General features: G+C 41.3%; 1 protein-coding gene across 1 annotated transcript in view; it reads right to left on the bottom strand.

Moving 5' to 3' along the window:
• The window catches only part of ssh3 (slingshot protein phosphatase 3), a 33355-nt gene that overhangs the window by 5857 nt on the left and 14282 nt on the right, over nt 1–13216 (bottom strand). The window contains exons 4-9 of the mRNA XM_008111308.3: nt 10580–10698; nt 5868–5939; nt 3569–3634; nt 2073–2267; nt 1512–1605; nt 1108–1236 (exon numbers count right to left, since the gene is read on the bottom strand). Of these exons, the coding sequence (XP_008109515.2) occupies nt 1108–1236; nt 1512–1605; nt 2073–2267; nt 3569–3634; nt 5868–5939; nt 10580–10698 (675 nt within the window). The remainder of the gene's footprint in view (nt 1–1107; nt 1237–1511; nt 1606–2072; nt 2268–3568; nt 3635–5867; nt 5940–10579; nt 10699–13216) is intronic.

The following is a 13216-nucleotide window of genomic DNA, read 5'->3' as shown; positions in this document are numbered from 1 at the left end:
CTAGGAAGATTAATACTCCTAAAACAGAAGCAGAATGTTCAGGAAACATGTGACATGTGCAACAAAAAGATTGATAAACATGTATACACTACATTAAGAGCTTATTAAAAGACTATCCATAAGGCACTGAAGAGTTGATTAGGAAAAGTCCTGACAATGCCTTATAGACTTGCATTCTTTGTTAGTCTTTGAATCAATGCTGCTCTCTTTTTTGTTTTCATTTAGTTTCTGCCTCCAGTAATGTTATCAAGTGTGAAATTTGTTACAGCAAAGCAGTAAGGTAAATGTTCTACGTAGCACCTATTTATTGCTCATTTCTCTTTCACAGAACACCTACATTTTTCTGTTAAGGTAAAAAGGTAAAGGTTTCCCCTGACGTTAAGTCCAGTCATGTCTGACTCTGGGGGTTGGTGCTCATCTCCATTTCTAAGCCGAAGAGCCGGCGTTGTCCGTAGACACCTCCCAAGGTCATGTGGCTGGCATGACTGCATGGAGCACCGTTACCTTCCCGCCGGAGCGGTACCTATTGATCTACTCACATTGGCATGTTTTTGAGCTGCTAGGTTGGCAGGAGCTGGAGCTAACAGCGGCCGCTCATGCCACTCCCGGGGTTTGAACATGGGACCTTTCGGTCTCCAGCTCAGTGCTTTAACGCACTTCGCCACCGAAGTTAAGGTTGTCTTTCAAATAATAAATAGGATTAAGCAAATGCTGCCTCAAAGTTATTTTCTCTAACCTTCAATTTTGTACAGACTAAAAAAAGACAAGTTTGGCTCCATGCTTTCTCACAATGAAATTTTCAGATCAAGACAGGGAGATATCTGGTCCTCTAAGATGTTGTTATACTATAATTCATCTCATCCCGGTAAGCAAACACAATGGTGAGGGATGGCAGGAATTATAGTCTAGCAATATCTGCAGGTCAACACATCTCCACTGTTCCTACTAAAAAAGAAGGCATCAGGATGCTTCCCCTCCCTTGCTCCATCTTTTTGTTGTTAAGGGAGAATTTGGTCATATTAAATAGGTTAAGAGAAAAGGACTATTATTTTGCGAGCCTTGACCCCACACTGCAAACATCGAGGATCCCTTATTATAGTTTCTCACCAAGTAGAGATAGTCAAATATCTTGGAAGGACGGTCCATCTGAGCCATAATGAGCAGCATTTCGTTGTCAATAAATTCCTTGTAGTCCTTTAGGCTGCAGCCTGCTCGTTGCTCCAATTCTGTCCGGATCTGTCGAAGGAATGGGAGCTTGTGAGAAGCGATGTCACTCAGGGTCCAGCCATGGAGCCCTCTACTTGTGTGCCCTTAACCCTCTACCCTTCCCACCACCCACCCAAGCCCCAAATTCCTACCTCCCAGACTCCAAATATGTCTTTCCTTGTGAGCACCTTCCCTGTTCCCATATCCCCATCGCCTCATACATAAGTTTCCATCCCCTCACATGTATGCCCCCCACCTCCCCCCATCACTTCCTATTCCAACACCCTCCTGTCCCAACATCCCACCTCCTTAGAGGTGATGCTCTCCAGGTCAGTGGTGGCCATCACCTCACGCAGCTTGGCCCGGATCATCCGCTCTGTCATCTCCCGTGCTGTCGGCCTGAGGCACAGAGATGGAGGGTCGGCAAAGCTCTCGGCCCACCAGACTCTGCCCCCAGACACCATCATTTCAGCTTTCTCCCTATAGTTACCTTCCTTCCCACCTACCCCCACAGTAGGAGGTTTGTACATCTGATATGGCTCTGGAGCTTTGCATTTCTCTAAATAGCTTTTTTTCATTCAGTCATGAAAAATAACACACTTGGATGCAACATATAGTTATATGGGATGAAAGTGTGTGTCTAACCAATATCTCCTTGATCCCTAATTCCATCTTCTTTGGGGATTGGCTATGCAGAAATGGATGCTGGGGCAGGTGGCTTTAGGAAAGGGCTGGATTGACTGGCAAGACCAACTTTAGTCAGCTACAAAGCATAGAGCCTCCTTCCCACCCATTCCTGGCTGTGCCAACCACAGCCACCACCAAGACCTGGGGGTGGGGAGGGAGGGGGGAGGGCCATCACTGACTGGTCGGAGGGGACTCCAGGAGAACTGGGGCGCACAGATTCCAGGTCAGCCATGGCCAGCCACTCATTAATGCAGCTCTGTTCAGAATTGACAGCCTTCTGGTACCACTCTGTCCAGCTCAGTGCGCTGCCTCCGGGGAAATAGTTGTTGCAGACAGCATCACCGCATGCCTTGTGCAACACCTGCAGTGCTGACCTGAGAAGCAGAGATGACAGCCAGATATCAGAAGTGTTATGAAGTCACAGATAGGGCCTGTAATGGCAGGCAACACAACAAGGGTCTGGAACAGGAAGCATCTTTAACATTAGCACCTCTGTCCTGGAACACACGTTCTTTCAGACATTGTGTATCTGAGGAACTGAGCCGATCTGAAATGCTTTAGAAAAGGGGTGGGAAGCCTGCTTTGGCCCAAAAGCAACCAAACAAGACGTCACATATCAGCAGGGATGCGGACATCCTGTGGGAACATTAGCAGCTATGATACTTTTGTCTGGGCCCACTTCATATATATCACAAACTAATACAGGCCTACATCCAAGTCCCCAGTAAAGTAGACCTACCAAATCTATGGGATTTACATAAGTAGTGATTTACCAAGTCCGTACTGCATCAGTGGGTCTACTGTAGTCAGAACTAACTGGGTTGAGGTTACAGAAACCCAACTCTTTCTCTCTCATTCTTTCTCTCCCCCTCACTGAGTCACTTTAATTCTGTGACTTTCTAACAAACACACCCAGTTGCCAATTTCAAGAAAGCTTTTTCTGCTGGTTGCACAAGGAAAAGAGCATATCTCCCTCGTGTTTTGCAAAGTAGATTGAGCTGCCCCTTCAAAGATGATCCATTCTAATAATGGCATCATTGAAGCCACTTGGTCTATTTTCTTCTTCAAGGAGGCAAGGCCATACTAGAAAACTAGTAGGACACTTCTAGCATACAGAAAGGGAACAGAACTTTACAAACTGTAAGGCAAAGGTATAGGAGCGGCACAGAAGTAGGCCACTTTATCCAACTGGAATAGTATTTGATATTCCCTTGAGGTTACTACTGCCAATGGGAAAATGCAGTAGTCATTCACAGCATTTAATACTGTCCCACTCCCATCCAGCTATCAGAAGGAGTACAGTAATGGCATCTCTATATCTTTTTCTCTCTCAAAGTCATTTATTTATTGCAGGAATGAACAACTATGGCAGATCTAGGGATTTACTTGACATGAACTACTAACTTACAGAAATCCAGAAAGTGTTTGGAAATTCATTTCTAGTTTTGAAAAACAGGTAACAGGTTGTGGGACAGGCAAGGCCGTCCCACCATCTATTCGGAAGGTGAATTATCTCTCCTGAATAATTCCAAAAGAGGCAATGCACTCTTTTTGGGCCAGAAAAAAGTCACTTGAGGGAACATGAAGATGGCATTTTGCTCACTACTAATGTATTGTTTCCCCTCCCCATCCCTGTTTGTTCACATTTCACACCCATCTCAACTGCCTTGCTCACCACATGGTCTGGACAGAGATGGGTTTAAAGATACGAGTCTGCCCTCCAGATGTCACACTGAAGCCTCTAGGAGAAAGAGAAAGGGAAAAGGATTTAATTTGGATATTTTCCATCTTTCAATGGGAAGAGGCAGATAAGAATACACAAGCTGGCACAGTTGTATAACCATCTTGAGACATTCCATAATGCCAGATCCCATTTGTAAGCATAAAAACTGGGCTTTTTGTGCTCCTGGGATCTAAAAGTCAAGTTGGTTGTGCAATAGCAGCAGACTTAATCTCAGAGTTCTAAAAATGGATTGTACCATCTACTGTTAATATGCTAAGCTGTCTCCACAGCCCAATCTCTTTCAGCTTTTATGTTTAAAACATTCTTCTAGACAAAAAGCCAATTTTTTAAGGAAGAATCAAGGATGGTATGCAAATTCAGTATCACTATAGTAGTTCCCCAGATAGTCGGTTATTAACGGAGAGACACAGATCGGGCGAATATGAATTTAGCCAGCTAATTCATGGGTTTGCTTCTGAGGAGAGAAGTCAAAAACGTAAGATTGGAAGTAATAGGTTGTATCAATATACCTTGAGAAAAGAAGTATTGTTTTCTTTCATGGTTTGGGGATATGGCCAGGGTTGTCAGTTTACCTTCCATATATTGGAATGCTATTTGCCACCTTCCCAGGTATCTCTCTATGGGCTCTTCAACACAGCATGGAAAGTTGCACAGCCTTCCCCACATTCCCATTCGATTTTCTAAATATTATTTTAAATATTTTCGTTGCTCATTATGTTACTTGTTCTTTTCCACCAATTTTTCCTTTAGGGCTGGTAAGAAAATGGCATACCACTTGAAAAAAAATTATTGAAAATGTATCTAATATAATCTCCATATGTAACTTTTAAAAGTAACTTTAAAATATCAACTTCTTGAGTACACATATACATTTAAGCTATACATGTTAGATTGCTTTAAATATGAACCTTCGTTACATCCTTCTCGGAGTGTATGTGAGAGATAATAGATTACTTGCAACTATGTTATTAATAATGTGCTAATTCTAAGATTCAGCTATACAGTTGATGACTTGCAGAATATTATATTTGCTGCTGCCTCTGCTGCTGCTCTATGTAACACAAAAATAGGTTTTCTCTAGGCATTTTTAGGTCCCCCAGCACAAATCTATGATCAGCTTCAGGCAAATGGTGACCACATAATTGTGCTGGAGGATTCAGGAATGCATAGAAAAATGTTTTCTCGGATTTAAAAAATATTTGCGGTTTTTGTTTATATTTCCCCCCCCCCCCAACTTTGTGTGGATCCTACGTCCCTAGTTCCTGTGAAAGTTGAGAGCAGACTGTAATACAGAGCTTCAGGGAGCTAGTGTACTTCCATGGTAGACAAGGAAACCTGAAAGCACAATTGTTTTTGGCTAAATGAACATCCATTGTCTTGTTTTGGCAGATGCATAATTTTTAACTTGACAACCACTGGCCATGAGCCAATAAGCACAGAGTGTGGAGCATCAAGAAAATTCCAGCTTAGATGTTTTGCCTAAGGCATCATAATTTCTTGGACAGTCCTTGTGTTCCTCCAGCACCTTAAAATGGCACTATTAAGGCCATGTTCCCCCTTTGGTCTTATATCCAGACACTGGTCTCCTCAAGACCTTTGCTCTCTCAGCTCCATCACTGCAACAGTCTGAACCTCTTGGCTGCTTCATCGAGTCACTCCACTCTTTCTCTTTAGAGGCCTAGAAGAGCCTCCCACAATCCCTCAGAAATCATTGTTTAATTCTTCCCAGGTGAATATAGCTGAAATCTTCTTTTCCCAATTAACTGTTGCTCACACACTACCTATTGTCTCCCCCATGACAGATTTTAAAAATAAGAACATAGGACACAGCAGGAAGGAAGAATGGGGCAGGCACTCAAAAGAAACAACCTGAATGGAAAAGAATGGAGAAATGCTGGCTTTCCACTAATGTAGAGGAAGGCTTGGGTTAATCCAAAAGCTAGCTAATCCCTCTTTTAGTAATTCACGCTGGGTAAACTACATGCCACTTCTATCTGTGGAGTCACTTATTAAGGAAGATGAGGAGAAGGCTGTCTCTTTGTGTTCCACTAAAGTCTGGACATAAATATGTGAGGAGAAAGACACACACACACACAAATGACCTTTGTTACCGTAGACTGTTTGTGTACTTCAGGCTCTCTGCAAAACAAACTTAGGCTAAAACCTTAAAACTAACACAAGGATTAGCATTGAACAGAAGATCAAGGAAGCGTAGGTGCAAATCTCTTACCCGTCACCATCTAGGAAGACTTGGGTATCACTCCAGAGGGGAAGGACCATTCCCAGGGTGCAACCAGCCAAGCTGAGAAAGTGGGGAAGAAAAAGCGACCAGAAGAGTTATTATACTCTCCTCACATGTATCCTGCCTCTGCAACAGTTTGATGTATGTGCCTGTAAGTTGCCTGTTTAATGACCCCCCATGGATTTCACAGGATTTTCTCAGGCAAGGAATACTCAGAGGTGGTTTTGCTAACTTTTTCTGCTGAAATATAGTGTATTTCCACCATAAAAGAATATCAAGGAATCTTGCAGCTGTGAGATCAATTAATCTCACAGTTGCTACAGGATTCCTTTACATCTTTTTACACTTAAACTAACATGACTTTTATTTCCATCATATTTATTAATATAGAGTCAACCAAACATTACATAGCAGGTGAATGGGGATTGCTGACAATGAACTGACAGAGAATCCTAATTGTGGTTAATAATTCAAATTCAGCATTAATCCATTCAGCTGCTTGATTTGGAATCAGAGTGTAACACGTTTCACTACATGCATCCTACTGGATTTATAAACAAAGGCTGGAGGCAGGGAACCTTCTGTGAAAAGTTGCTAAACTGGTTTGGCTAGGGAGCAAAACCCATTAAAGAGGTTTCTGGGAAACAGGAAACTATTGTGACAGAAAGATGCTTTTGATAAAGGTTTCTACTTGTACTAACCTAATGAAGAGAACAACAGGGTTTGTGTACTTGCATCCTGGATGCATTTGGTAACTTCTGACTAATGGTGTCTAGGGTCACAAGGCTGGTTACAGAGTCAAAGCTTGGAGCACATTCAGAATCCTGTTCGCTCAAAAGCAAAACCAGCTGATTCCAATGAGACGTGCTTTCAAGCAATTAGGCATCAGATTTGTCCCTATGAGACTTTCCTGGTATCTTATAATAGTCTGCTGAAATGCATCATACAAAAAATACAAAGCAAAGACATGTCAGCCACTGGAAGCCTTCTGCCTTAGAAATGCTCCCGTCTTTCTTCACTGAGACAGGAAGACAGCCTTTTTGCACTGTTCAATATTTTATGTCTTGTTTTGTGAATTTTTCTTTCATTTCATTTGTTAATTCATCTCTTCTAGATGTCTTAAAGAAATGGTGTAACTACCTGCTGGGAACTCTGTAGCTAAGGATTCTATATTCAGTAGCAGCTTGAATTCAATGGCCCATAGGTCTTCCTCTAATTCTATTTTTCCTAAATTCTATGTCTGTAATCTTTCTGAAATCTCTGATATCAGGAAACTTTGCAAAAGTGATTGTTGGGGACACTTTATTTTCCATAACTAGCCACCTGAACATAGTATGCTATAGCAGAGGCAGATATAAAACCAAAGGAGAAGGAAGAAATGATGATATTTCATGGAAAGGCATATCTAGCTGTACATCTGGGTGATAAGGCAAGCTGAACGGTCACTTCCTTTAGCAGAGGCAAGTAATACCAAATCAATTATTCTGAAATAGTACTGCCTCTGGGTATGCCATTGGAGAAAACCTGCATTCTGTTTCACCAATTAAAGAAATTCCTAAGATGCCCTGTATACATGGATAAAGAACATTGCATCTGCCAGTGTCTCCCACTTGGAAAAATATATCATTTATTTGCTTGTACAAGTTGTACCAACCTAGTAACAAAACAAATGAACAAAGGGGCAATCTCTGACTCCATGCTCCTTAGAAAGCGAGGGAGCTTCATTTCTGTACAAATACAGAATTAAACAGTGCACAGTAGGAGAAGGATTGGAACCAACTGATAGATCACTGGGTGATTTTGCAGTGGATTAGCAAGAATTTTGGACATTTAGTTATTTAACTATAAAAGCTTATAAAATGACCAGAATGCCCTCTGCTGCCACCCTACATGATGGTGTTAGAATTCCAACTATGATGAGAGCTTAGATGTAGCTGTGTATATGCAAGCAATTCAAATGTGTGGCTCACAGAATGAAGTAGGTCACTGACTTTAGTCTTAGCCACAATCTGGGATGTGGCTTTACTTTTGGCCACTGTTTTCACCTCACTCTAGCTGATGACTCATGGGGATTTAGTAAAAAGGCAACCAAAGTAAATCTTGCAAGCTTGAGATATGTCCATTTCTGGAGTAGCAGAAAATGAATTCTGAACTTAGATTGGAGAAATGTGCCTAGAATTCCCAGTAGCGCTCTCTATCTATACATACACACAGCTCTCTTTTTACTGGTTTGTTTCTCATCACCTTGCTCTTTCCTTCAAAACTGCAGTGATGGAGACCTGGGCTAGAAAATAGGGATATATTTCTGCCACACATAACTACCGTGTTTCCCTAAAAATAAGACAGTGTCTTATATTAATTTTTGCTCCCAAAGATGCTCTAGGTCTTATTTTCAGGGGATGTCTTATTTTTCCATGAAGAAGAATTCACATTTATTGTTGAACAAAAAAATGAACATTTATTAGATACTGTACAGTAGTTGTCATCACAAACCAGCATGACCAGACAAACTGTGAAGAATCAAGAATTTCTTGTTACTACCATTATTTCCATGGTGGGATCGTACATTTACCGATCCTGCATGCTCTGGTGTTGTTCGGCGGGCACACTTCCAAACAAAACCTTTGCTAAGTCTTACTTTCAGGGGAGGCCTTATATTTAGCAATTCAGCAAAACTTCTACTTGGTCTTATTTTCTGGGGATGTCTTATTTTAGGGGAAACAGGGTATATTTTTACATATCTGCTCATTTTCTAGTGTCTGTCAAAGGCTGATGGACTTGTACATTTGCTATTTTATTTTTCTTGCTATCTGCAATTTAAATTGGCTTGAGACTGGATTCAGCGCTGACACTTGATGCTCAGGTGTTGGCAGTGGCAAAGAGGGCCTTTACACAGGTAAAACTTGTGCATCAGCTGTGACCGTACCTCGAGAAGCCTGACTCAGCCATGATGGTCCATGCCTTGATTACATCTAGATTGAATTACTGCAATGCACTCTATGTGGGGCTGCCTTTGAAGACAGCCTGGAAACTGCAACTGATGTATAGGTCAGCAGCCAGGCTGTTAACTGGAGCTAGTTACAGGGAGCAGACAATGCCTCTACTGAAGCAGCTCCACTGGCTGCCGATAAGATTCCGGTCCCAATTCAAAGATCAGGTTATTACCTATAAAGCCCTAAACAGTTTGAGTTCTACTTATCTTCGTGACCATATGTCTCTCTACGAACTAGCGCAAGCTCTAAGATCTGCCTGGGAGGCCCTTTCTCTTGCTCCCACCTCCGTCACAAGCAAGGTTGGTGGGGACGAGAGGGTCTTCTCAGTGGTGGCCCCTGGCTCTGGAACTCTCTCTCCAGGGAGATTAGATTAGCCCCCACTCTGTCCACCTTCCATAAAGGCTTGAAAACTTGGATGTTCCAGCGTGCCTTTGAATAACAGTTTAGCTTGCAATCATGGCTGACCAGCCCTAATTTAATGTTTTTTCCAGCACTTTATTTTCAGCTCTGGCCCTACTGCTCTGCATTTTGCACAAGCCTTACCCTTCCCTCTCATATCTGAATAGGCCTACTTTTTCCAGTTATTGCTTGTGATGTTGTTTGATATTTTTAATGATGTTTTTGCTTTCTGATTTAATTGTTTAATTATATTGTTTATTTGTTATATGTTTTTAATTATGTAACTTTGAATTCCTTGTTTATGCTTAAGCAAAAACATCATAAAAAACATCAAACAACATCACAAGCAATAACTGGAAAAAGTGGGCCTGTTCAAATATATTCTTTAATTGTTTCAATTGGATTTTCATTGCTGTTTTAATTATGTGTAGGCATCGAATTGTTGCCAATTTTGTACACCGCCCTAAGTCCCTCCGGGTGAGAAGGGCGGGATATAAATGTTGGAAATAAATAAAATAAATAAATATGCTGGGCTTGGTCCCCTCGGGAAGATGTGGAGGGGTTATAAGAATAAAGTTGTTGTTGTTGTCATTATTATTATTATTATTATTATTTCTCCAAAATTATCCAAGAGTCAGGCAGAAATATGATATAGTTATCTTATATTTCAAAATCTGATTTTTTTTACTCCTCTAGCTTTATTTCTCCCTCCTCCTTTAAAAAGGCCACTTAAGCAATGTATCTTTGGGCATTAGAGATTTAAACAGACTTTTCTCACCTAAGAGTAACAAAAGGGTAATTCTATGCTTATTCTGTCAAAAGTAAATTCTGCTGAGTTTAGTGGGGTTTGTTGCTGGTATGTGCCTTTAAATAATTTCCAATTTAAGGGAAATTAAAAGGCAAAAGTATCAGTTTTTCTTGGCAAGGTTTGTTCAGAGGAGGGTTCTCTGAGGCTGGATCTACACTGCCATATAATCCAGTTTCATGAATGCAGATTAACTGCTTTGTACTGGATTATACGAGTCTACACTGCCATATAATCCAGTTCAATGTAGTTAATCTGCATTCAGAAACTGGATTATATGGCTTTGTACGGTACCTAAGATGGAGAGAGTGGGTTTGGTCAAGATCACCTTGTGGGTTTTCAAAGTCAAATAAGTATTCAAATTCTGACCTCCAGAATCCTAGTCCAAGCATTACATTACACTCTCTCTAAATGGGACTTAGTCTCCCCAAATCAGTATGATGCAGTCTGTCAATCATACACAGGTTTCTGTTCTTCTCCCACTCCCTTCCTTGCCCTCTTACCCTTCTTCGGGGAAGTCCACACCCAGCAACGCCATCTCATTCTTCCTCTCCATCTCTGCAGCTGAAACAACCACCAAGTACCGGATCCTATGAGCTCGTGTTGACTCCAACCTCACAGCCTGCAGAACAAAAATACATAGACCTTACATAACTCTCCTTTTATGTCCTATCTATACACAGGACGGTGATGCTTCCTCAACAGAATTTGAACTGCTCTCCACAGATCGGGAGCTAGCAACCTCATCTATGAGAGGAGCTATTTAGAAGGTCTTCCACAATGCAAAGGTCCGAAATCTTAACACCGTTTAACATTTGTACACATATGAAACTAGTGCAAATAGCAACATATAGGCATGTAGAGTCCAGAGAATGCATCTCATTTCCTTTTTGCAGTCTTTTTTGCAGCAATTTGCTGCAACTTCTAGTGTGAAAAATGAAGCAGTGACTTCAAGGAAAAATTCTATTTACATTTATCCAAAAATAAACACATTTATTTGCAAGAGTATTAAAGGATGGAGTAAGCTGAAGTTCACATTTATTTACTTATTACAGTCTGTCAATGAAAGCAGGCATTACTAAATCCAGATTCTGAAAACTAATAAATCAGTTCTCAAAGTCATAGACTAGGCTGGGCTGGGGAAAGAGCGGCTTACAAAACACATGAGCCATGCCCCAAACCCTCTTCTGTGCCCTTCCCAATTTCTCTGAATTCCCAGACGGCCCCCAATATGTTTTTTTAAATAGGCAAAGGGTTCTCTTCCTTCAAATGCCTCCAAATAGTACCTGAAGCACCTGCTCCCACAACTACCTCAATACCCCTCAAATGTCTTCCAATCTCCCAAACTCTCTTGGAAAAAATAGAAGTCAAAAATTGAAAGTACACGTAGTTACTTCTGTGAATTACTTCCAGCTGAAAAGATGCAGGTACAGTCTGGCAAGGAGATGAAAAGTAGCAAATATCATAGCTATCTACTCTTATTTAAACAAATCACTTAGAATAATGGCAGAAACAGAGGCAACTCAGATTTTCCCCATGGGGGAAGCACAAACACTGCCAAAACACAGCTGGAAGTTCACTTCTGGTTTTGAAAAAAGAAAACATGTATTTTTAGGCATTACAAAGAACAGGAGGGATTTAAAAGACAAACAGCCACTCCTGCAGATATACAGGATATGCAAGTATTTACTTATATGTTTATGTAAGAAAACGGATAGTTAGGTGTCACGACCCAGGCTGCAGAGCACCAATAACCATACACAGAGGCCAGAATCTATCTAATATCTTTATTAAGGAAATAAGTAAAGGCAAGAATGCCTGGCTGCGATTCTCAGGCTTCTGCGATTAGCCTGTTGAACTCCTTTTTGTTGTTGATAATAACTACGGCGAGAAAATGGGGGAGATTCTGACTCAGGGCTTGTTTGGCAGATTTCTGGAAGACAAACCTCCTGCAGGTGCAAGGGCTCCAATTCTGGCTGGGAAAGTTCCAATTCTGGCTGAAACGGTGGAAAAACCAAGTTTTCCTCTTCATCTGTCTCAACAGCGCTAGGAACGGGACTACATGGCCCATGAGTCATCACATTAGGGGAGTGTGGAAGCTCTGGGACTGCAAAAAACAGGCGTAGGCTGGTGAAGTTGGTCAGCCATTTCTTAGGCCCCATCTACATTGCCAAATACAGATTGAACTAGATTATATGGCAGTGTAACTCATATAATCCCGTTCAATGCCGTACAATGCAGAGTCTACACTGACCATATAATGCAGTAGAGATGTGGCCTTAGAAGCACTGCTGTAAATTGGGAATACTAACAATCAGGAGTACTAATAATTATATTTGACCTCCTACAGTTGGTCTTCCATATCCAGGACTGCGCCCACAGATTCAACTAACAGCAGCTCAAAATATTTAGGGGGAAACAAACCAAAAATCAAAATCTTATGTTGCCACACGCCACGCTGTGATGTAAGTATACCCTGTAGCCTCTTGTTACTTCATAGACCATCAGGCTTTCTCCAGCACTTGTTTGAGTTATTCACCATCTTATATAATTGACACTATTTCACTGTGTCATTATGTAAAATGAGTCTTGAGCATCCATGGAAAGCTCCTGGAAGCAAACCCCAGTGGATACCAAGGGCTCATTGGATTTGTATCTCATGAATGTTGCTCATATACTACAGAACATGACAGAGAATTTAAATATTTATTAAATGGAAGCATGAAAGAAAAAAAAAGTACAATGGACCTGCTGGGGTTTGGTTCCAGGACCCTCATGGAAATCACAATCAATGGATGCTCAAGTCCCATTATATACAACGGCATAATAAAATGGTGCCCCTTATGTAAAACAGAATAATCAAGCTTTGCTTTTTGGAGAATTTTTATTTGCCGGGGGGAGGGTATTTTCATGTAGTGGATGGTTGAAACCATGGATACAGAGCCCATGGATATAGAGGGCTGACTGAAAACACAGAATGTATTCTTTCCACTTCGGAGCCATATATCTTATCACTGTGAGCATTTGCACAGGTGAGTCGTAAATATATGTTGAGCCTCATGTGTGATTAATCCCCTTAGTGACGCATGAGTGTATTTTGGCATTGAATAGTAAGATCCCAGGGAAAAAAGCCTCTGTGC

This window comes from Anolis carolinensis, chromosome 1 (assembly GCF_035594765.1).
Source record: "Anolis carolinensis isolate JA03-04 chromosome 1, rAnoCar3.1.pri, whole genome shotgun sequence".
NCBI classification, from domain to species: domain Eukaryota; kingdom Metazoa; phylum Chordata; class Lepidosauria; order Squamata; family Dactyloidae; genus Anolis; species Anolis carolinensis.
This window is presented reverse-complemented; position numbering and strand designations above follow the sequence as displayed.